General features: G+C 37.8%; 1 protein-coding gene across 4 annotated transcripts; it reads left to right on the forward strand.

The window, feature by feature from the left end:
- On the forward strand, window positions 1-23,684 carry chd4b (chromodomain helicase DNA binding protein 4b). 4 transcript variants are annotated; one of them, XM_067406512.1, is made up of 40 exons: window positions 1-280; window positions 886-949; window positions 1,778-1,890; window positions 2,391-2,660; window positions 4,123-4,241; window positions 4,373-4,668; window positions 4,826-4,944; window positions 5,607-5,727; window positions 5,852-6,021; window positions 6,193-6,441; window positions 6,629-6,832; window positions 7,402-7,613; window positions 7,699-7,830; window positions 7,939-8,035; window positions 8,343-8,534; window positions 9,105-9,305; window positions 9,505-9,642; window positions 10,212-10,333; window positions 10,436-10,609; window positions 10,879-11,020; window positions 11,152-11,283; window positions 11,375-11,492; window positions 11,582-11,706; window positions 11,797-11,889; window positions 12,014-12,155; window positions 13,545-13,714; window positions 13,804-13,993; window positions 14,763-14,849; window positions 14,963-15,054; window positions 15,137-15,270; window positions 15,350-15,494; window positions 15,596-15,782; window positions 17,274-17,368; window positions 17,523-17,736; window positions 20,492-20,554; window positions 20,641-20,805; window positions 20,890-20,998; window positions 21,156-21,288; window positions 21,398-21,593; window positions 22,179-23,684. In XM_067406512.1, the coding sequence occupies exons 2-40, from the start codon at window positions 901-903 to the stop codon at window positions 22,352-22,354; spliced, it is 5,886 nt and encodes a 1,961-aa protein (XP_067262613.1). In that variant the 5' UTR covers window positions 1-280; window positions 886-900; the 3' UTR covers window positions 22,355-23,684. The 4 variants fall into 4 exon arrangements, with proteins under 4 accessions (XP_067262613.1, XP_067262631.1, XP_067262621.1 ...); XM_067406530.1 differs by having other exon boundaries at window positions 15,596-15,752; XM_067406520.1 differs by having other exon boundaries at window positions 13,804-13,981.
- Window positions 23,685-24,957: the final 1,273 nt, after the last annotated feature.

Below are 24,957 nucleotides of genomic sequence, written 5' to 3' on the forward strand. Positions count from 1 at the left end.
GAGGTAACTATGCAGAGTTGAGTGAGTGTTGTAGGGAGGGGGGAGCGTGCCTAGGATTATTATGGGATGTCTCTACCCCCCCTGATTTCTTTGTGTGTATGAGGATGTTCGCTTCTGGTCACTGACGCTGGGGAAAGGGGAGAAGAGTGGACGACGTCTCCCAAAGATTTACACCTTTCGGAGCTTCTTTTTATTTTTCAGTGATAGGTAGTAACGTTGCAGCTTTCGCGTCAGACTAAAGCTGATCATAACGCCGAGTATCTACACCTTGGACTGACCTGTAAGTCAATTCCTCCCACCCACTTCCAACCGCCCGTGTTAAAAAATATATATACATATAAATGTGCGTCCCTCGATTAGCTTTTTGTCATAGCATAAAACAGAAAGCAAACAAAGAAATCTAAAATTACGGATAACTTACAACTGTTAGACACCGCGTCATAAACAGCCAAATGGTGTTTGTCAGGGGCTTCGCGACCTCCGCGTGTTATTTTCAAGGAGGAAAGTTTTAAGAATCGAATATAACCAGAAACGAAGGCAGATAAGCGCTTTAACTCAACTCATCCAGCCGGCTGCCATTTTCCCTGCAGCCGGATCACTTGACTCTGTTTGCTAGCTTTGCTAACTTGATTGACAGCTAAGTTGAGGCGTCTTTCGCTCGGACCGAACGAGAAAGTTTACGAAAAAAGCCGAAATGACACGACTACGCCAAACTCTTTTTAACACTACACGCTTTGTGATGTTGTTGTTTTGTAATGTCACCATCGTTAATTGATTTTATTTTACCTTAACACAGTTAGCCTCCCCTGTCACTTGTTTCTCTGTCAACATGGGGTGCTGCTAAAAACCTGACCAAAATATTGTTGTCATTTCTGTTTTATTAAGGGTCCTGACGGGAATATGTCAGGGAGTGAAGACGACCGGGACCATTTTGGACCTTTGAGAGATGGTAAGGCTTTAGTTGTCCCGAACAGAGTCTGGACCCTCATTAACCACATCATGTTATATAACCTCCCCAAATGAGCCCAAACATGTAAATTAACTCCTGACATATCAAAGTGCTTCTGGACAAATGGCCATTTCTGTAAGGAGAACGCTGCTGGATTTAATGTTTCTATTTTGCTCGAGCTGGCGAACCACGTGTTACTGCATCATACACCTATATAAAGACAAATCTTTAGTTATGATGCAGCAGTAGCCAGTTAGCTGCATGCAAAAGTCACATCACTTCCTGATTCACTGATACGTAGTGAAAGCTGCAGCTGTTAAAATGAAAGATAAACCTATTTGTTACTGACTGTTTAGTATCTTGAGAGCGAAATGACTTGTTTTTCCTACTTCAGCGATCATACCGTGCGGGATATTGTTTAGTATAGTGTGTCAAACCCGTTTGTTTTGCTTTCCTCTTCTGGCCGCCCTCGGTAATGGCGCTGGTAGCGCATCCTATCAACAGAAAGCTTATAATAAATGAATGATTTCAAAAGCAAGAGCCTTATGCCCTAGTTTCACTGCTGCTGACATATTTGGACAGTAGGCTCACATCTTGAGGCAGGAATGCACAAAAATAATGTATTCTAAAGGCGTTAAACTGTGTTAATGGATCTAAATTGATGTGCCATATTCCCTCTGGTCATTATATTCAGTATGGGTCATACAGTTGTAATAAAAACATTATATCGGTTCAGGAAAAATAGGAAGGACATAAAATCTAAATTTAGATGTTTGTTCAGCCTTAATTGTTTATGTTTGGTGTATTTTGTGTGTCTGCTTTGAATAGATGATGTGGATGAACAATTATCAGAGGCAGAGACTCCCAAATCCAAAAAGAAGAAGAAGGCAAAGAAAAGCCGTGAAAGCAGGAGCAGCAAACGACAGAAAGTCATCAGAGAGGTTGGAAGGGCACCTCTTGAATATATATATATATATATATACACACACACACACACACACACACACACTTTTATTCAGCGAGGATGCATTGAATTAATTCAAAAGCCACAATACATACTAATACATTATTTAATTATTTTTTAAGGATAATGTGACACCGTAGATTAAAGTAAGAATTGCCATCACAAGAATAATTCAATTTGAAATGAAAAAAATAAATATATAACAATATTAGTGTTTTTACTGTATTTTTGATTAAATACATGCAGACTAGGTGAGCATAAGAGACTTCTTTCCAAAACAAAACAAAACAAAACAAAAAATCGTACTGACCCCAAACATTTGAAAGGTATGTCTGATTTCACAGACAAAATTTGGCATTACTGTAACTATTAAACATGCTTACATAAACATGTTTTAGGAAAAAGCACTGAACTGAAGAGTTCTTTCATGAATATATCTGATACTGTCACCTCTCCTTGGGTGGTTTTGTGATCTAGGAGGTTCCTGTCAGCTCTCCTGAAGTCCTGGAAGCAATCCGAATGGTAGAAGGTGAGGAAGAGGAGGAGGACAGAGTGGTGCAATCTGACAGTGAAGGCAGTGACTATGCTCCGAGCAAGAAGAAGAAAAAGAGATCCAGCTCCTCTAAGGAGAGGAAGAAGGGAGGTTCAGCGGGAGAAAAGGCTGGCGGCTCATCTGGAGGGAAAAGCAAACGTAAAGACCCAGAACCTGAGGAGGAAGATGATGACGACGATGATGATGACGGACAGGTAAGGAGTAGCTCATGAGTGATCTATGTTAAAGGGATAGTTCACCCAAAAATGAAAATTTGATGTTTATCTGCTTACCCCCAGGGCATCCAAGATGTAGATGACTTTTTTTCTTCAGTCGAACGCAAATTATGATTTTTAACTGCAACCGCTGCCGTCTGTCAGTCAAATAATAGCAGTGATTGGGAACTTGAACAATAAGAGTCGAAAAAACTTCCATAGACAAATCCAAATTAAACCCTGCTGCTCAGGATGGCACATTGATGTCCTAAGACATGAAATGATCGGTTTGTGCGAGAAACCGAACAGTATTTATATAATTTTTTACCTCTAATACACCACTATGTCCAACTTCGTTCAGCTTCCGGCTAGTGAGGTCTGATCGCGCTCTGACAACGGAAGTGATGTCTCGCGCTCTTTGAAGTATATGGGCGAGACACAAACCGATCGTTTCGTCTCTTAGGACATTAATGTGTCGTCACGAGCCGCAGGTTTTAATTTGGATTTGTCTAAGCAAGTTTTATTTACTGTTATAGTTGAAGTTCCCATCTACTGCTATTATTTGACTGATAGACGGCAGCGGTTGCAGTTAAAAATCATAATTTGCGTTCGACTGAATAAAAAAAGTCACCTACATCTTGGATGCACTGGGGTCTTGCATCTTTCATACTTGGGTGAACTATCCCTTTAAACCTGGCAGGGCTTGATATTAAAACCTAGGGACAACTAAAAAAACAACACAGGATTAAAAAAAACAAAACAATTTTTCATGCTTTTATAAAAATAAAGATTTAAAAAACAAACAAACAAAATTTTTGTTCACAGATACATTATTGTATTTATATTATATTGCTTATGCTTTAGCAATCAGTGTTGACAAGTTCCTGGAAAAATTTGATGTCAAGCCTTGTCATGTGCTTTCATTGTCTACAATGTTGCCATAATAAATACTGATTATCAGTTTTGCTTGTAAGGTTTTATTAGCAAATGTAATATCCTGTACATTTTTTTCTTGGTACACTACCATTGAAACATTTTAGGTCGGTAAGGTAATTAAATGTTGTTCAAACAAGTCTCATTATTTTTGTGAAAACCATGATACTTTTTTTTAACAATAAAAAAGTGCAAAAGAACATTGTTATTTATGTTATAAATAGCATTATAAATGTCTTTATTGTCACTTTTGATCAATTTAATAAATCCTTGCTGAATATAAGCAAAAAATCTTACCCCTAACCTATGAATGGTAGTTTATGTTAGTCAGTTTTTGGATAAAATGTCAGATGGTGATTTTATATATATATATATATATATATATATATATATATATATATATATATATATATATATATATATATATATATATATATATATATATATATATAAATGTATCTCTGGTTACCTTTTTATGATTGTGTTCTCAATTATTCTACATCTGTCATCTTCTCTTCTACCTACACAGGAGCCCAAATCTTCCTCTCAGCTATTAGCAGACTGGGGAATGAAAGACATCGACTATACCTTCACCCAGGAGGACTACACCTCCCTCACCAATTACAAAGCTTTCAGTCAGTTTGTCAGGTAGAGCAGTTCTGCTTCTTTGACTTTGTTTTTGTCCCATATCTATTATCACCTCATGTAAACATATAAAATATAATATCCTATAGGTGACTGATCTGAAATGGGTCTTTTTCATTTCCTCTCTTGTTTAGACCTCTAATAGCTGCTAAGAACCCTAAGATTGCTGTGTCAAAGATGATGATGGTTTTAGGAGCTAAATGGCGGGAGTTCAGCACTAATAATCCCATGCGAGGCTCAGCGAGTGCCAACGCGGCCCTGGCAGCTGCTAATGTAGCTGCTGCAGTGGAGAGTATGGTGACCAGGGTGGATGGAGGAGGGCCAGCACCCATGGCCACACCCACACCACTAGCAGCTCCTGCTGCACTACCCCCACCCCAGCAGCCCCCAGCGGTCCCCCTGCGGAAAGCCAAGACCAAAGAGGGCAAAGGTCAGAGGAGAGAGAGAGTAACGTGGATGAAATTTGATTGAAAATTAAGTGTTGGGATGTACAGAATGAAGTTTTTTTGGGGGACCAAAAGTGTGTTTATTATATGTATTTTTTTTAATCTACTTAACTTTTTGTGTCATGTACTTATCTATTCTAGGCCCAAATGCACGTAGAAAGACCAAGTCCACCCCAAAGCCCCAGGACAAAAAGTCTAAAGCAAAGAAAGTGGCTCCACTCAAGATTAAACTGGGAAATTTCAAGAGAAAGCGTTCCTCTGTATGCATTTATTCCTTATATGCTTACATATTTTAGCTAAATTATACATTATTATTCATATTTATTCAATATTATTAGTTAATATATCAATATCATATTTAATAATTATAATAAATGCATTGCACATACTATTGTACAAAATTTTGGGATCAGGAAGATTTCTTTTGGAAAGAAAGAAATACTGTTGCTCTGCAAGGATGAATTAAATTGATCAAAAGTGAAGACATTTGTAATGTTATAGGTTTTCCATTTCAAATAAATGTATATATTTTTACATTTTCTATTCTTTAAAAAATCCTTAAAAAATGTATAACATAAATGTATTCCAGAGAAATATTTAGCAGCACAGCAGCTGTTTTCAACATTGATAATAACAAATGTTACTCGAGCAGTAAATCCATCACATGAATAAATTACAAATGGATTAAAATAGAAAACATTTATTTTAAATTATAATTATTTTTCACAATATTGTTTTTACTGATCAAATTAATGCAGCCTTGGTGAGAATAAGAAACTTTTCATAACCATTAAAAAATCTTACAAATCCCAAACTGTTGAATGATACTGAATATATATTAAATTATACATATATACCTTATTTTTATTAGTAATATCACTAACATTTTTTGCATCCCTTCACCCATGGTTCCTTCTCTCAGAGCGGTGAGGATGATGATGGTGAGAGTGATTTTGACACTTTCTCAGTAAGTGATGGATCCAACAGTCGGAGCAGCCGTTCCAAGAGTAAGAAATCCAAGAGCTCCAAGAAGAAGAAGAAGGGTAAGTCAAAGAGAGCGAAAACTCAGATTATTCAACTGAACGCACATGCTGTGATGAACACATTTTAATAGTTTGGACACTTTCCAGCCATTTATATTTGATATAAGCTCTCCTTCTTTCATAGTGGATGAGGATGCTGATGGCTATGAGACCGATCATCAGGACTATTGTGAGGTGTGTCAGCAGGGCGGTGAGATCATTCTGTGCGACACCTGTCCGAGAGCCTATCACATGGTGTGTCTAGATCCTGACATGGAGAGAGCCCCAGAGGGCACCTGGAGCTGCCCCCACTGCGTATGTAACATGCAAACATGTTCAGAATTAATGTCTGTCCTTTCCTCAAACTGCTCTGGGCTCATTGAGTAAAATTTATATTCTGTGTGTGTATATGCACTATTTCTCTACATTTCATTGATATTTAATGACTAAAGTTTCTGTTGATTATGCATTATTTATGTCTCTCAGGAGAAGGAGGGAATTCAATGGGAGGCTCGTGAGGAGAGTTCTGAGGGTGAGGAGGAGAATGATGATGGAAGGAGGGATGAAGGAGAGGTAGAAGAGGAAGACGATCATCATATGGAGTTTTGTCGTGTTTGCAAGGATGGAGGAGAGCTGCTATGCTGTGACACATGCCCCTCGTCCTACCATTTACACTGTCTTAACCCTCCCCTGCCAGACATCCCCAATGGAGAGTGGATCTGCCCACGCTGCCTGGTGAGGGAGGAATAATATAGTGTAATAGTCCAAGTCTATCCTTGTGATTTGGTTTTCTTGACATTATATTTTCATAGATGCCATTACTGAAATGTTTAGGATCCACATTACTGAATTCCATTTATGTATGTATATATGTATGTTTAATTCTGTGGAACAAATTGAATATAATATCTTGTTTTCTCAGAGTGCTCCACTGAAAGGCAAAGTCCAGAAAGTTCTAACCTGGCGCTGGGGTGAAGCCCCTCCCCCTATGCCTGTGCCCCGTCCTGCAGACCTCCCAGCTGACGCTCCAGATCCTCCTCCTATGATTGGTCGGAAAGAGAGAGAGTTCTTTGTGAAGTGGTGCAACATGTCTTACTGGCACTGTTCTTGGGTTCAGGAACTTCAGGTAATGCACAAATAAAAACACAATTTCTTGTAAGTAGGGATGCACCAATATTAATATTCTAGCAGATATGAGCCCATTAATTATTTTCTTGTTTTGGCTGATATTAAATCTATATATTTTTGTCTAAATAAATGAAAAATTAAACACTTGTTAAATAATAGATCAACAGTTTTAAATTCTAAAAATCCTTTTAAAAAAATCATAGAATTATAATGTGCGGAATGAAAAATTGATATTTTGAGATTACATTTAAATTATTAATGTGTTTGCATATTAACTTTAAGTGAATGTTTGGTCATGGCAACAGTAATTTAAATGTACAAATGGAGGAAATGAGCATACAGTTAAATATCCAATATCGACTTACACAAATTATTTTAAATATCTCTCATAGCTGGTATGGTACCGTTATATTGTGCATCCCTTGTTATATTGTCCATCCTTGTAAGTCAAGAACATAAAAGTAGTTACACTTTCTTAATACACTAAAACATGCATATATGCACATTAAATTGTGCATTTAGTAAAATCGTCCAATCAAGTATGTCTTTTTCTCTCTCTCGTCACAGTTGGAGCTGAACTGTCAGGTAATGTTCCGTAACTATCAGCGGAAGACGGATATGGAAGAGCCCCCCAATCTAGAGATGGGTGCTGAGGGAGACGAGGATAAGAGCTGTAAGAGGAAGAATAAAGATCCCTTCTATGCCCGTATGGAGGATCAGTATGGACGCTTTGGAGTAAAGATGGAGTGGCTCCTCATCCACCGCATCTTAAATCACAGGTGAGAGTCTTCAGATTTTGTAAACTCTTGAAGAACAACGTCTGCTCTACTATTTGGACATTAATTTCTCTGTTCTCTCTGGCAGTGTGGATAAGAAGAATAATGTTCACTATCTGATCAAATGGAGAGATTTACAGTATGATCAGTCAACTTGGGAGATTGAAGACATGGACATCCCAGACTTTGAGACCTTCAAACAGCATTACTGGAACCACAGGTACATGCACACAGGACTTCATAGCACTTCACACGCATGCACAATAGTAATGAAACAATGTTGCATTTATAATTTAATCTACATATCTTCTTTCTTTCTGTTTGTCAGGGAGCTGATGCTTGGAGAGGAGGGCAGGCCAGGTAAAAAGATTAAGAAGGTGAAAGTGAGGAAGACTGAGAGGCCTCCTGCTAATCCTGTGGTGGATGTAAGGAATCTTATAACAACTCAAATAAACATCTGTCTACGTTATTAAGATGGAATTTTTAATTCTAAATACATTCAGTTTAGCACTACAAGTTATTCAATGCAAGTTCATTCCAGGTCTGCTTCTTTTCTCTGTCCTGTTCCCCACTTTTTTCCCATAATTTTCTGTTCTCTCAAGTGTAACCATTAATATACTTATCAGTAAGGCCAAAAATTGCAAATATAGATTGTTTAAAAGCCAAAGAAATTGTATTAAGTTTTTGACTGTCAATTTATCTGATGAAATTCTTCTTGTCTCTTACTTTCAGCCCACTATAAAGTTTGATAGGCAGCCGGATTATCTGGACTCTACGGGTGGCACGCTTCACCCTTACCAGCTGGAGGGACTGAACTGGTTGCGTTTTTCTTGGGCTCAAGGCACAGATACCATCCTGGCTGATGAGATGGGTCTTGGAAAGACTGTTCAGACTGCTGTCTTCCTCTACTCACTCTACAAAGAGGTATGTTTTTTAAAAATATATAAGTACACTACCACTCAAAAGTTTTGGGTCGGTATGATAATGTTTTTCAAAAGAAGCCTCTTGTGCTCTCCAAGGCTGCTTTTTTAATAAGAATGACAGTAAAAACAATATTATTATTACAATTTAAAATAACTGTTTTCTATTTTAATATATTTTGAAATGTAATTTATTCTTGTAATGGCAAAGCTGAATTTTTGGCAGTCATTACTGCTGTCTTCAATGTCACATTTTTACCAAGACTCTTTGGTGAACTGAAGGTTCTAAAGAACAGCATTTATTTTAAATAGAAATATTTTGTAAGTGTAAAAGTCTGTACTGTGACTTTTGACCAATTTAATGTTTCTTTGCTTAACAAAATAGAATTTTGTTTAAACAAAAAAAAAAAACGTACTGACCTCAAACTTTTGAACGGTAGTGGAATTCTATTCTCTTATGTTATTAAATAACTTAGATTCACTGGTTTTATAGATATAAATGGCCTCTAGGAAGGGTTATCATAAAATGTGGCTTTGAAGTAATTGCAGTATATTTGGTAATGGTTTCTCTCAGGGTCACTCGAAGGGGCCCTTCCTGGTCAGTGCTCCGCTGTCTACTATCATTAACTGGGAGAGGGAGTTTGAGATGTGGGCCCCAGACATGTATGTGGTCACTTATGTCGGTGATAAAGACAGCAGAGCCGTCATACGAGAGAATGAATTCTCCTTTGAGGACAACGCCATCCGTGGTGGGAAAAAGGCCTCCAAAATGAAGGTATGAATCAGAGGAAAGGAGGGGTTTGGAGGGAAAGAGTTGATACAATAGCTTATAATCAGACTGAACTAGTAACCATAACCGTAAACATGTAGGTTTATGTAACTCTGTGCCACATCTGCTCTGTGGTTTGCTGATTTTGCCCTTGTTTTTATCTGCCTACTATGCGTGGTTCCTGAATCTCTTTCCATCTGTGCAGAAAGAGGCTGCTGTGAAGTTTCATGTGCTGTTGACGTCCTATGAGCTCATCACAATTGATCAAGCCATCCTAGGCTCCATTGACTGGGCTTGTCTTGTGGTAGATGAGGCCCATAGACTGAAAAATAACCAGTCAAAGGTAAGATCCATGTGTCAAACCAGGGACAGTAATTTACTACTTAAAGGATTTGTTCATCCAAAACTGAAAATTTTGTCGCCATTTACTCGCCCTCATGTAGTTTCAAACCTGTATGACTTTGTTTCTTACTTGGAACACAAAAGAAGAAATTTTACCGAATGATTCATTCACAAATCTGATTGGTTTGGTTCTTTTCTATAAACCAGTTTTTGATTCAGTTCACAAAACCAGTTTTTAAATGATTCATTCACAAATCTGACTGATTTTTTTTTTTTTTTTTTTTCAAATCTCAATGATTGGATTGCAGCTGATTATCAGCCCACTAGAGGTTAAAACTACTCAGATTGAGTTTTTTTTCCATAAAGCTATCAAATGAATTCAGAAGAGTTGGAGCTACTTTTATGGTGTTTTTGCATATTTTTTGAAGAATGTCATACATGTTTAGAGCAACATGAGAGTGAATAGATGATGACAGAAGTGTTTTTCTGAAAGATCTATTCCTTTAATATTATGATAGGCTAATCTTGGATGTAAAACTAACACACTCTCTCTTTCCCCCTCTCTCTCAGTTCTTTCGTGTGTTGAATAACTATCCTCTTCAGCATAAGCTGCTGTTGACAGGCACACCTTTACAGAACAATCTGGAGGAGCTCTTCCATCTGCTCAACTTCCTCACGCCTGAGAGATTTAAGTAAGTGTGTGTGTGTGTTCTTGATAAGTGAGTGCGATGTTTGTGTGACATCACTATTTTTGCTGTTGTTCAGTACCAAATGTGTGTGTGTGTGTGTTTCAGTAATCTTGAAGGTTTCCTGGAAGAGTTTGCTGACATAGCTAAAGAAGACCAAATTAAGAAATTGCACGACATGTTGGGTCCACACATGCTCAGAAGACTTAAAGCCGATGTCTTCAAACACATGCCCTCAAAAACTGAGCTCATCGTGCGAGTGGAGCTCAGCCCCATGCAGAAGTACGAGACATGTTCACTGTTTGTTTTGTTGAGGATTCTGCACATTTCTTCTATTTCTTAGAACTAATTTGCACCACCTGCTGGACACCCTTCTCAGTTATTTACAGCATGATTTATTGTACTGTATGACTGACTGATGATTCTGATTATTTAGAGTGTTTCTGCATAAATTAGAGTTGGATAGGCCATTTAATGTCCTTTTATTTACATTTACTGTAGGCTTTTTATGACCATAGCCTTTGATTCGATTTTCTGTTTTTCTGGGACAGGAAGTACTACAAGTACATCCTAACACGTAACTTTGAAGCTCTGAACACTCGTGGAGGAGGAAACCAGGTGTCTCTGCTCAATGTGGTTATGGACCTGAAGAAGTGCTGTAACCACCCCTACCTCTTTCCAACGGCTGCTAATGTGAGCTTCCACTCACTGTCAATTAGGACTGTACCATTTTAAAGTAGAAATGGGGGTTAACTTACAGGTTTTAGGTTTTAAATGAATAACAACAATACTTTCAGCTGATCTTTATGGGTCTAATTTTGCAGGAAGCCCCTAAAATGCCCAATGGCATGTATGATGGCAGTGCCCTCACAAAGGCTTCTGGGAAACTGATGCTTCTGTATAAGATGCTGAAAAAACTGAAGGAGGGTGGACATAGAGTGCTTATATTCTCACAGGTACACACCAGAACATACCAGAAACACACACAGATTACAAATATACTCAGAATAAAACTATATACTCTAATATATTTAAACACTGTTGTAGATGACAAAGATGTTGGATTTGCTGGAAGACTTCCTGGAGAACGAGGGATACAAATATGAAAGGATAGACGGAGGGGTGACTGGAGGGATGAGACAGGAAGCCATTGATAGATTCAACGGTGAGGGGATAATGCCATCCATAACAGCAGTTTGAGCAACATTGTAGATGTTTTGCTTTGACAAAAAAGTCTGTTTCCTCTCGTTTCAGCTCCTGGTGCTCCTCAGTTTGTTTTTCTCCTGTCCACCAGAGCAGGGGGTTTGGGCATCAATTTGGCAACCGCTGACACCGTCATCATCTACGACTCAGATTGGAACCCACACAATGACATCCAGGTAAAGACGATGTAAAGTATCTGATGCTCTGTGAGAGAGACTATGTGGACAAACTCTTTCTGAAACTCTCTTTCTTGGTGTCTTTCTCAGGCATTTAGCAGGGCTCATCGTATTGGTCAGAATAAGAAGGTCATGATCTATCGATTTGTCACTAAAGCATCTGTTGAGGAGAGAATTACACAGGTGAGATATGAAACAGTGGTTTGAAACAGTTTAAAACCCAGGCAAATACAAAACTATGTAGAAAAACACTTAACAATGAAACACTACCACTCGCAAAAGTCATCGCATGACCCTTGTGTCTCAGGTGGCTAAGAAGAAAATGATGTTGACTCACCTGGTGGTGCGGCCCGGACTGGGCTCCAAGGCAGGATCCATGTCCAAACAAGAATTGGATGACATCTTAAAGTTCGGCACAGAACAACTTTTCAAAGATGAGCTTGGAGAGGGTAAGAAAAACACTAATTTAAGGAATACTTCATCTTCTAAACATGACCTTGATTTGAGATCAGAAAGTGGAATAGACATTTGACAGAACAACAATGACATTTAAATGCAGCCGAACTTTGGCTACAGTAAGTAAAAGATGTTCAGTTCCTACTTAAGAGTTTTTACATGTGACTTGTTTTGTGGATCAGTCAGTATGGCATATGATACAAAAAAATCCCCAACATAAGCTGCTGTGGTGTAGATGTGAAGTTCTGCTTTCAGTTGAAGATTATTTAGAGCTTTAAACTACACATGACCTTGTTATGATGAGCACTGATGTTAATGAGCAGTTTCGCTCTGATGCCGCAGTAAGTTAAAAGTAGATTAAAAATAAAATGCAGCAACATTTCTTTATGGTGGGCCTGGGGAAATGTTAAACGTAAACATCAGATATACTAAATAAAATAAAATCTTTCTGTTGAAATAAATAATCACTTGACCCAATTACCACTCACTTTAAATCTGTTTTTATCTATCTCTCTCCCTCAAAATTAGCATCAAGAGAGCGTTATTACATGTCATGACATGAAAAACCAAATTTGCCTTGATCTTTTGACATATAGGTCTTTGTACCATTAAAACAGCCTGCACTTTTCATAGCTTAAAATGTCCTCCTTTATTATAAATAAAGCATTTATTTAATCAAGCTTAAAAAATGGCTCATTGCAGGATCTGTGACGTCACACGGCAAAAACATTTGCATATACCTACCTCCAGAACAAGACATCAATGAATGGTTATACATCATCGTACCATAGGCCCCGCCCACTAGCATTCAGTCGCTTAACTGCTGACATTTGCCTACACTGGATGTGAGCGTCTGATGAAGCAGCCAACTGGCTGACATCTGACATTGTATCTGACAGCGGCTGCATCACAAACCTCAAGTGATCTCATAGTGCTTTGTCTGTAAATGACGGTTTTATATGGATAATGTTTTCAAAACACTTTACTCACGTGGGCGTTGATACCATTTCCTGTGCAATGACGTTAGCCAATCATAACAGTGACCGTTTACTGACAAGAAACTGATCATTTCAGACAGAGGGTCAGAATGAAGGTTGATATATATTTATTGATATACATATATATTTGTTTTGGTTTGGTTTTTTGTGCAAAAAACTTTATTAATATTGTAAGTGAACCTCAAGGAACACATTAAAATAATAATACAAAAATCCATGTCATGACCCCTTTAAAATAGTACTATAGTACTTCAAGTACTAGGAAAATAAATAAGGTCAATAAATACATACTAAACTCAATGGAAATAACGGGCTTAATACAAGAACGGGACAAAGTAAAGATTAAAATCAATTCTAAATCAAATAAATCTCTTTCTCATCCAGGTGACAATAAGGAGGAAGACGGCAGTGTGATCCACTATGATGACAAGGCCATTGATCGGTTGTTGGATAGAAACCAAGATGCAACGGATGACACAGAGCTGCAGAGTATGAATGAATACCTCAGCTCCTTTAAGGTGGCCCAGTATGTGGTCAAAGATGAGGAAGAGGAGGTAAGTTTGTGTGGGATTGTGTCTGTCTGTGTGTGGTGTGTTTGTGTCATGTGTTTGTATATGTATATCATATGGTATGTCTTCGTCAGGAGGAGGATGTGGATAGAGAGATCATTAAGCAGGAAGAGAGTGTAGATCCTGATTACTGGGAGAAACTGTTGCGCCATCATTATGAGCAGCAACAGGAAGATCTCGCTCGTCACCTGGGCAAAGGCAAGCGGCCACGCAAACCCGTCAACTACAACGATTGCTCACAGGAGGACAGAGGTAGTAGACGGGGTACAGACGCACTTTTAAAGCTTTTTTTACTATTTTTTTTCTCCCCCCCTGTATGTTTGTGAGTAGTTGCGTATGTGTGTTGTTATGGATGAAGACGTACGTGTGGTGTGGTCTCAGGTCTGGAAGATTTATTTAATATCTGTACATCCTTTCCAATGAAAATAATGTTTCATGTTTAAAATAATTCCTTTGTATTTATAAATAATTTTATTTATAGTTTATTAAATATAATAATTGGTGGTGGTTGTTGTTTAGATGTACACTAGTAGTCAAAAGTTTGGACACACCTACCCATTCTTTATTATTAACTTTCTTTTTTTTTTTTTTTTTTTTTTTAGCATTTTTGAATATGATGTATGTACTTTAAATGTTTAACAAAGCAAAACGTACATATGCCGAAAATATAGTAATTTTAATTTTTGTTTTTATGAATAAAATTTTTTTACAAAATCTTATAATTCAAACATAATTTATACATTTTATATTGTTTTTAATTATGTTATTGAATTATACATTATATAAATAAAATATAATAATAGTATATAATAAATTATAGTAGTTAGCCATAAGCCTTTGGGCTGAAGTTGTTTCTCACAATCTTAACCTCTAATCCTAAAAACCTTTAATCTAGCGTGTCCAAAATTTTGACCTTTTTGTTGTAGATGTTGGCATGATTTCATTTTTTTTTGTCCCTTTTAAATTAAATATTTTCTTAATTTTAATTCCCAAGTGCTCAGTAATTTATAGCCCCACTTATTTGTTTCCTTAGACTGGCAGGATGATCAGTCTGATAACCAATCAGATTACTCTGTGGCTTCAGAGGAGGGTGATGAGGACTTTGATGAGCGATCTGAAGGTGAAAAACGAAGTTAAACCATCAATATCTGAATAAGTAGCTACATTATATTATATTATATTATACAGATTTATATTTGTACTAACATAGTCCTCTTTTTTTTGTGTTTGCAGCTAACTCCCGAAGACCAAGTCGCAAAGGCTTGAGGAATGATAAAGATAAACCACTGCCCCCCCTACTGGCCAGAGTGGGAGGAAACATTGAGGTACAATTTCATTTACCTTTCAATTTGTTTCAACTATTCCCTCCACATACTCAGTGATACTTATCCTCTCTCTCCTCATTAGGTGTTGGGCTTCAATGCTCGACAAAGGAAGGCCTTCCTGAATGCAGTGATGCGTTATGGGATGCCTCCCCAGGATGCCTTCACCACCCAGTGGCTTGTCAGAGACCTGCGAGGCAAATCAGAGAAGGAGTTCAAGTGAGTCTGACATTCCTTAGAGGTTATTGTCATTTTATTTTTTTACCTCATTTACCTGAGCATTCTCTCTGTTTTTTAGGGCATACGTGTCTCTCTTTATGCGTCACCTGTGTGAGCCAGGCGCCGACGGGGCAGAAACATTTGCTGATGGCGTTCCACGGGAAGGACTGTCACGACAACACGTTCTCACACGCATAGGTGTGATGTCACTAATCCGCAAAAAGGTATGTGAAGTTATGATTGCTTGTGCTTCAGTGGTTAATAGTGAGCTGTTTGATTCTGTGAATGACAGTGGTGATGTTATGTGATTTGTTGTTTTAAACAGGTGCAGGAGTTTGAGCATGTCAATGGTCAATGGTCAATGCCCTGGATGAAAGAACTGGAGGAAAGCAAAAGAGCGGCGGCCATTGCAGCGGGAGAAGATCCAAAAACACCTTCTACCGGGACACCTGCCGATACCCAGCCCAACACACCAGCACCTGGTACACACACACATATCAGTGTCGTAATTGGTAATTAAAACTATTTAAAAATCATTTTGGTGATTTAAATTAAGCTGAAATATAATAAAATAAAATAGAATATAAATATTAGGTTAACTGTTTGCTTTGTTGTTTCCTTGGCAACTAACTGAAATGAATTTGAGTACCGAAATGACTAAAATTAAAATTGAAAAAAATAAAAATAAAGCTATATAGAGAAAAACAAAAACTCTTGGAAAAACCTTCCTCAAAATAAAAACTTCAGTAGTTTGACTTGAGCCCTCTTCGGACGGGACTAGATTTCATGAAGGCCTGTTAGAGAAATTTGTGTTTTACAGGCGTACATTAATTTTAATCCTGTCCAAATCTGCCATGTCTGTTTTTCTCACACAACCTCAGTTAAAATTCCAGGGCAAATTACCTACTGTTTTTCAGCAAACTCAGTGGCCCTCTGAGAAATCTAATCCTGCCTGAATGCGAATGTCCGTGATTGCAGATATTGTATTGCACTAATGCTTCTCCTCATATGTCTTTTTTTTTTTATCTGCTTGAGCTACAGTTTGTGCACCAGTCTTTTGTATACTTTAATTTCAATATGGATGGTATCCAATGAAAAAATTAAATTATAAAATTAATAAATAGAGCCAAATCGCGAAAACTGCGAAGACTGCCCATTATAATATCAGTTTCAGGTAAGATACTAACCTGTCTAAATGTCTCTGCTCACAGTATGTGGGTTTATTATAAACAGACACTTATATAAACTCGTGAAGTTTGCACGCAAGCACAGCAGATGAACTTAACGCCCAAGTCTAGAGAAAACACACTCCCACCTCTGTAATAGACACAGGCCCTGTCCCAAATGGCACACTTCATGTGCACTTTCGGTCTTGTGGACTTACAATGGCTGCTGCGTGCCCGTGTCTGTTAAGTCCACAAGACCGTAGGGTGTCCCATTTGTCATTTAAGCTTAAAGAAGGGTGCTCATGAGCGCCCCCTTTGCGGCAGCTATGCGCCCTCGATGCGCACTTCTGCTGAGCCCGCAAGACTGTGAGCTATGCAGAGGACTTTACCTGGCAGTCAAAGTGCCATTATGTCATGAAAGTGCAGACTCAGAGGAAGACCTTGAGGGTTTAAGGTGCTATTTGGCACAGAGATATTAGTCCCATCCAAATACATCCATCTGGTGCATGAAATCGCAGACATCGGTTGATAAGAATTTTAACTCAAACACCTTTTAGAAGACTAGTCCCATCGGAACAGGGCTATTGTCTTTTATTGTTTCACAGAAAAAAATAATTCACCAAACTGCTTTACTTCTTATTAATATTGTGAAAAAAATGTGTCTACCAAAAAATCATGTGGTCCAGTGAACATAAATAAAAAAACAAATAATTCAGATAATTTGACCTTTTTGCAAGTTTTTGCAACTATGCAAGTTGCACGGAGAAGGAAGATTTGTCCTGTATCTCTGCACAGCTAATCGTTACCCATTAATCTGACTCTCTTTTATTCAAACAGAAGACCTTTCCAAAAGTGAAGACGTAAAAGAGCCGGAGGAGAAGATGGAGGGGGACGGAGAGAAGGAGACGAAAAGGTTCAGACAAGAGGATGAGGTACTTGTTATTTACAGTCTCACTTTTTCACTTCATCTTCCTGTTTCTATTCTCTGTATTTTTAAACACTTTCCTTTTGTAAACACCTGTCTGTCTCACTTTGTCTTTCTTCATATCTCCAACTGTCATTCTTACGTTCCTTCTTTTTTTGCAGATTATTGAGATTCCTGATGAAGGCGAGAAATCCTCCAGTCCAGCAAAGAAAGAGGAGAGAGAGACCACCTCACCATCAGCAGAAAAGGATGTAGAAAATGAGAAGGATGGAGAGAAAGAGGAGAAGTCTACTGAATCGAAGGAAAACTCGTCTTCAGATGTCAAAGCTGAAAGTTCAGATGCCACAGGCAGTGCAGATACATCCAAAACCAAAGGTGAAGCACTTAGCATTACCTTAAATGGACAAAATACAAATTTCTTTTCTACTTTAACATATTTCTTTTACTATAACTGAAATGTGACTTAATATCTACGTTCATTCCATGAAAATTGTCTTAAAGTTACCAGATTTTTCTAGTAAAGGTCCCATGTATAGCAAACCAGATGTACAATTGCATTTTGAATTTGAATGTTATAGGGTTATTTCACCCAAAAATGAAAATGATGTCATTAATGACTCACCCTCATGTCGTCCTAAACCCGTAAGACCTTTGTTCATCTTCAGAACACAGTTTAAGATATTTTAGATTTAGTCTGAGAGCTTTCTGTCCCTCCATTGAAAGTGTATGTACGGTATACTGTCCATGTCCAGAAAGGTAATAAAAACATCATCAAAGTAGTCCATGTGACATCAGTGGGTTAGTTAGAAGTTTTTGAAGCATCTAAAATACATTTTGGTCCAAAAATAACAAAAACTACGACTTTATTCAGCATTGTCTTCTCTTCAGGGTCTGTTGTATATATCTGCTTTCACTTCACAGTGACGCTGCTTCTTCTTCTTCTTTCCTGTTTTACGGCGGTTGGCATCCAGCTTATTGGTGCATTACCGCCCCCTTCTGCTCCGGACAGTGACGCTGATGACGTGTTATCTGGTGCGCCTGAGCTTCGTTTACAGTCTGAGGGAGACGCACGCTGTATTCAAGCTATTATACATTGTTTGTATTTTGGTATTGCTATATTTTTTAAAGTGGTGAGTAGGTGTGCATGTTGCGGATGTCCTAATCGCGTCACTGTCCGGAGCAGAAGGGGGGGGCGGTAATGCACCAATAAGCTGGATACCAACCGGCGTAAAACAGGGAAGAAGAAAAAGAAGCAGCGCCACTATGGAGTGAAAGCGGATATATACAACCGACCCGGAAGAGAACAAAAACTACGACTTTATTCAGCATTGTATTATTTTTGGACCAAAATGTATTTTCGATGCTTCACAAACTTCTAACTAACCCACTGATGTCACATGGACTACTTTGATGATGTTTTTATTACCTTTCTGGACATGGATATAATTAAATGCTTGTTTGTGAAGATAAACCTTAAATGTTGACTTGTTTGAGAAAAAAAGTTTAAAAATCCTTGAAGCTTGAATCTTTGTAGGTTTTGAAATATAGAATATCGGTTGTATGCAACAAACAAGCATATTCCTTCCGGTTCAGGTCTTTTGTTTGTGCTTCATTAAATATAGAGCTGTTTTGGGCTCTCTGTTTCATTTAGCTCCCTCTGTTTTTCAATATTTGGGAATAAACTTTACACATAATTTATGTGATTTATTCAAAGCCAATTACACTCCATTAATTCCAAAATTAATCAAGACTTGTCCGACTGGTCAAATCTCCCTATTTTGTTCCTTGGCAAGATTAACGTAATAAGGATGAACATCCTTCCCAGGTTGAATTTATTTCAAAGTTTTCTGTTATTTGACTGCTGTTTTCTTTAAAAAGTTAAATTAGGAGAGTTCTCACTCCCTAATTTCCAGTTATATATTTTTGGTCCAACCATATTAAAAATATAATAAATTGGTTTCTTAATAGAATGGATTCACATTGGAAAGGGCAATCCCTTTCCAACGTGAATCCATTCTATTAAGAAACCAGTTTATCTTGACAAACTTCAGGATTTTTCCCAAATTTGTTATGTACCTTACCATTTCTTTACAGTGTACATAAAATAGTGTCCAATATATTTAGGATATCAAACACTCTCCTGGCATAGAAAGATGTTTTGATGTATCTGAATATTCCACATCTCTTATCTTTAAAATCTCCTGTTTTGTTCAACCCTCACCTACCCCCTGCCATTCAGAACATCGGTTTTCGATCATGGAGACCTAGAGTAATTTTGGAGCTGGACCAGTTATTTGGGCAGTACAAGGGCAGTCTGAAATCATTTCAATTATTAAAACAGGAATTTAATTTACCCAATAATGATTTCTACACATTTTTGCAGCTGCGACATCTTTTAAATCACTTCTAAAGGACAATAGAATACGCTTTGATCTTTCTGACATCATTTTCTCTCAAAGGGAAGATTTCTGTTTTTTTATACCATGTTATCTAATAGCGGCGCCTCCTCTTTTGACTCTCTGAAATTGATATGGGAGAAAGACTTTTGAACTAATCTCAGTGATGAGGAGGTGGCTATCGGTCTGCTCCAGCGTCTTCTTTAGAGCTGCTTTAATATCAAGACATGAGCAAAACTTTAAGTTTATTTGCATGACTTATTTAACACTGGTTCATCTCCATAAGATTTTTTTCGAATGTTTCCCAACAGTGTTTCAAGTGTAAATCTAATATTGGTGTTGTGATGCATATATTCTGGAACTGTGACAAGATTAAGTACTGGAAAGAGATACATAAAATTGCTTAGCAGATCATTGGTAAAAACCTGTAAAGCTTACGCCGGAGGTCAAATGATCTTTGGCGTATTTGGTCCCCTCTCTTGAATTTCCTTGAGAATGTATGTTGAATGTTATTTCTTGATTCTTGTTTATTTTGGTGCTATTGCAATGAACTGTTTTCTTGTTTGTTCTTGTGACATTTCAGTGTAAAGCCTATTCAAGTAATTATAAAATTAACTAAATTCCTCTTCCTGTCATTCAAATTCAAATTCCAGCTTGTGATTTGACATTGAACCAATTCTGAATTTTGCACAACCGTGATCACGTTGCATTAATACTCTCTTACTCCATTGCAGAAGAATCTTCTGAAGAGAAGACAGAAAAAATGGACACCAGCCCAGCAAGAGATGAGAAAAAAGGTACACACTAACGCAATAACATGCCTTTATACCACACATAACTGTTACAATTAATAACGTCTCTTTATCTTTCTCTCTTCAACCAGATCTAAAAGACGAAAAGGATGGAGTGAAGTCAGAGGACACCGCTAAGCTGCAAAACGGAGAGAACACCAAAGAGACAAGCGGAGGAGGGGATGGAGTGAGTGAGGAGAAGAAGAAAGCAGTGAAGCAGAGGTTCATGTTTAACATTGCTGACGGAGGTTTCACAGGTACACTGGGAATTTACTGTGTGTGTGTGTATGTGTACGTGCTGGTGAATTTTGAATCAATGATCTCTCTGTTTCTCTCTCCAGAGCTTCATTCTCTCTGGCAGAATGAAGAGAGAGCCGCCACGGTCACCAAAAAGACTTACGAGATTTGGCATCGTCGCCACGACTATTGGCTGCTGGCTGGTATCATACAGTATCCTTGACCTATTAACTTCATTTTATTGATCATTTTGGTAGTCAATGTCTTTTCAGTACCATTACAGCAATAAATATGCTTGCACCACTAGTAATTATCTGAAGCTACCCCCATTTTATAGATTATGTTATGTCCTTAACATCTGTACCATCAGCCACGGTTACGCTCGCTGGCAGGATGTGCAGAATGACCCGAGGTTCGCAATACTCAATGAGCCCTTTAAGGGAGAAATGAGCCGAGGAAACTTCCTTGAGATTAAAAACAAGTTCCTTGCTCGCAGGTTTAAGGTTAGAGATATACAGAAACTACAAAACTTAAACACACTGCCTTCAGTGTTTGCCCAGAGCTACATTTGTTGGCTCGTCTTTCAACTGCATCATTTCTGTCTGTGTTTAGCTGTTGGAACAGGCTCTGGTGATTGAGGAGCAGCTCAGACGTGCTGCCTATCTAAACATGACAGAGGACCCCTCTCACCCCTCCATGGCACTCAACACACGCTTCAGTGAGGTGGAGTGTCTGGCGGAGTCACACCAGCACCTCAGTAAAGAGTCCATGTCAGGAAACAAGCCTGCTAATGCAGTTCTACACAAAGGTACAACAAGTCCTATAACTCTGTACAGCACATCATAATCACCACACAGCTTTGCACACACTTTTTACAATGCAGTTGTCTGATAAAACACAAACATGTCAAATACAAAATAACTATAATATTATTATTTTGAGCAGTAGGGGGAAAAATGATTTGCATTTACAAAAAATGATTACTATTTATTAAACATGATTCTGGATCTTTTAAAAAAAGTTCATTATCACATTTATGGTAAATTGTTAATCCAAATCTGAATTTAAATCAAAATCAGAATCCAATCAAATTGTAACTGAATTTGAATCCAAATCAAATATGAATCTAAATCAAATAGAATTTTAATCTAAATCCAGTCAGATTTAAATTGAATTTGGATCCAAATTTAATTGAATTTGAATGAAATCTATTTAAATTTGAATCCAAATCTAATTGAATTTGAATGAAATCTATTTAAATTTGAATCCAAATCAAATATGAATTTAAATCTAATTGAATTTGAATCCAAATCAAATATGAATCTAATTAAAATTGAATTTGAATTTAAATCCAGTCAGATTTAAATTGAATTTTCATCAATCTTTCTGTCAGTTCTCAAACAACTGGAGGAGCTGCTCAGTGACATGAAGGCAGATGTCACCCGGCTCCCAGCAACCATCGCTCGAATACCACCCGTCGCTGTGCGGCTGCAGATGTCGGAAAGAAGCATCCTTAGCAGGCTGGCCAGCCGAGGACCGGAGGTCACACAGACGCAGGCGCCACGCTGATGACCCCTGGATTTTTCACCCGTACCTCTCATAAGGCACGATGAGGAATCATCTCACATACATACAGACATCCACCTGGGTCAGGTGATCAGATCCGTTGTATATATCTGAAATAAGTTCAAGCTGCCCACACTAGTTTGGACAGAAGGAGAATGGAGTGGTTAATATAGCTAACACACTGTGGTTCCCTAACATATTCCGTTAAACTCAATTTAGAGGCATTCCACCCCCTTCATATTAAAAATCTTGTGAACACACACCTACTGACCTGAGAGATGTGTACATATGTTAGAATACACAGCACCCAAATTATTCTCCAATAGAAATCCAGTTCAGGTTTTTCAGGTCACCTCCTCTGCACTGTAATAGTCAATGCAGGGCAAGGTAGAAGAGCTGGTGTGGATTTCTGCCTTGTGTGGAATGGATCTTTGCAGTGGGGACTCTTTCCTCCTCAGGTGTGTATTATGTTGTAATTCACACTAGTTGAATCACTGTTTTTGTGCATTTCCACAAATGTGCTTGAATTTCTAATGCCTGTTTGAACCCTTAAACATCTGGTTTCCAACCAGATACAACCTGAAAACAATCTGGTTTCCAACCAGATACAACCTGAAAACATGTGGTTTCCATCTTGTCCTACTGTAAGTACTGTCAAGCAGCAGTTGGAAGCCGAGTGAAAGGTTTATGCTGATGTAAACACAGACCCTGTCCCAAATGCCACCGTGAGACATCCTCTTCCGAGTCCACATTTTGGTGACTTAATGCCGGATAGATTGTCAGGTAATAGTCCACTGATGCAGGCTCTGCAAACTTACAAACACATAAGCACTCTTCTTAAATCTGAAATGTTAAGGGGGACACCCTGAAGTCTTGGGTACTTCACAGATGCATTTAAGACAGGGCCACAACTCTTATGAGGCCATCAAATGACCTGTCATTCCTCTAGAATTAAAAAATATATAAATATAGTATATATTATAATCAAGATTTTTTTTTCTCCCCCCATTATGAGAACTGCTGCTTTAAGAAGAGTCAAGTTCCATGTTCACTATTGTTTATTAATTATGTGCTTGTTAAAAAATCCACCTTTATTACCCATTCTCTCTCCTGATTGGCCCCTGAATAATGTAATAAGCAAGTATGCCACGGTTTCAAAATCCCTCTAGCACAGTTGAAAAAAATGCAGCTGTTAATTTAATGTCTAATTTTACACTTTCAGGAGTTTTGAATATCTCACTTTGTAATTATCGTTGTTACCCTGTTATTGTTATTATGTCTTCTGTTTGTTTTGTTTTTTCAGACCTGCAATAAAAAGGTAACTAAGCGTGCAGAGTGTTGTCTCTTTATTAAGGAGTAGCTTGCTAAATTTTATATACATGTTACATATTTTTTTTAGGAAATATGTGGAAAAGTCTCCTCTAACGACCAGTACGTAAGATTTATGGAAGCGTACACATTACGGAACTGACCCTGTGTGCAGGTATTTTTGAATCCACATCCATTTGGGAAAGAATATGATTCATGAGTTTGCATGGCTAAACATTCCCTGTTGTACTACCCCTGTAAATTGTATTGAAATTTCATTCAGATCGAGCTCAAACGGATTGATTGAGGCGTTTATATGAAGACTATATAGCTTATAGATTATAAATGGATTATTTAGGTGCATGTAAACATAGCAATCGTGTTGAGAGATTACATGGAGGGGAGAACAGCAGAGGATGGTGCAGAGAGAGAGGAAGAATGAATTGAAGAATGACAACAAAAGACAGGATGGGGAAATTATGACAATTAACTAAAATGGGTGGGTGGAGGCAGATAACTTATCAGAGCAAGTATGGGAAGAGAAGACTGGAAAAAAGGAGACGCTTAAGTCTAGTTTAGTTAGTCAAGCCTTCGCTCTGCATGTTATTAGATCAGTAAATGTTTACGATGTTTGATCCGTTCCATCCAAGCGCAGAACTGGACATTGTATCTCTCTGTGTGTGTGTATACAACCAAGTATTAATCCGAAGAGGACATAAGCATATCATGTAAGTAAGAGATAGTTTTTTGACCTTTCTATATTCATGTATGCAAAAAGTGTCAATCTGAATGATCTTTTTCCTCTGTCTTTTTTTTTTTTTTTTTAAATCTCAAATAATGGATTATGTGGTATTACATGCCTTTTCAGTAACATAATGTACACAGGTTTCCTCTTTTTGGCTGTCTCTGTATTGATCTGTATTATGTGGACTGATAATCAAAGAATACCATTGTGTCTCCAAAAACATTAAACTTTAAAATGGTATATTTTGTTATTTTATCAGTGTAGATTAACTTGAGAAGATTGATTTTTGAATTTTTAGGAATGTATTTTACTTTTTTTTTTTTTTTTTTTTCATAGAAGATGGTCTAGCCTTTTGGATCCTGTCCTGCTTGATGTTCGATTCAAAATAGTGTTTATGTTCTGCGGTGCTATATGGCTCTCTATGCTCCAAATTATAATCCAACCACATTATCAATCCCAGAGTCTGTAATTAACTGCTATGGTGGTCACCTCACACTACAAGTGAAAGATACCTGCTTATAGCTGCAAGTGCAGTTAGAACTTCAAGAGATAA

The sequence above is a fragment of the Chanodichthys erythropterus genome, chromosome 2, assembly GCF_024489055.1.
Source record: "Chanodichthys erythropterus isolate Z2021 chromosome 2, ASM2448905v1, whole genome shotgun sequence".
Classification (NCBI taxonomy): Eukaryota; Metazoa; Chordata; class Actinopteri; order Cypriniformes; family Xenocyprididae; genus Chanodichthys; species Chanodichthys erythropterus.

Bases quoted from the DNA above. Each gene is read 5' to 3' on its own strand.
- chd4b (XM_067406512.1), top strand. From the start codon at position 901: ATGTCAGGGAGTGAAGACGACCGGGACCATTTTGGACCTTTGAGAGAT. The intron at 4,669-4,825 runs GTCAGAGGAGAG...TATCTATTCTAG, and splicing joins CAAGACCAAAGAGGGCAAAG to GCCCAAATGCACGTAGAAAG. The intron at 20,999-21,155 runs GTATCCTTGACC...CTGTACCATCAG, and splicing joins CTGCTGGCTGGTATCATACA to CCACGGTTACGCTCGCTGGC.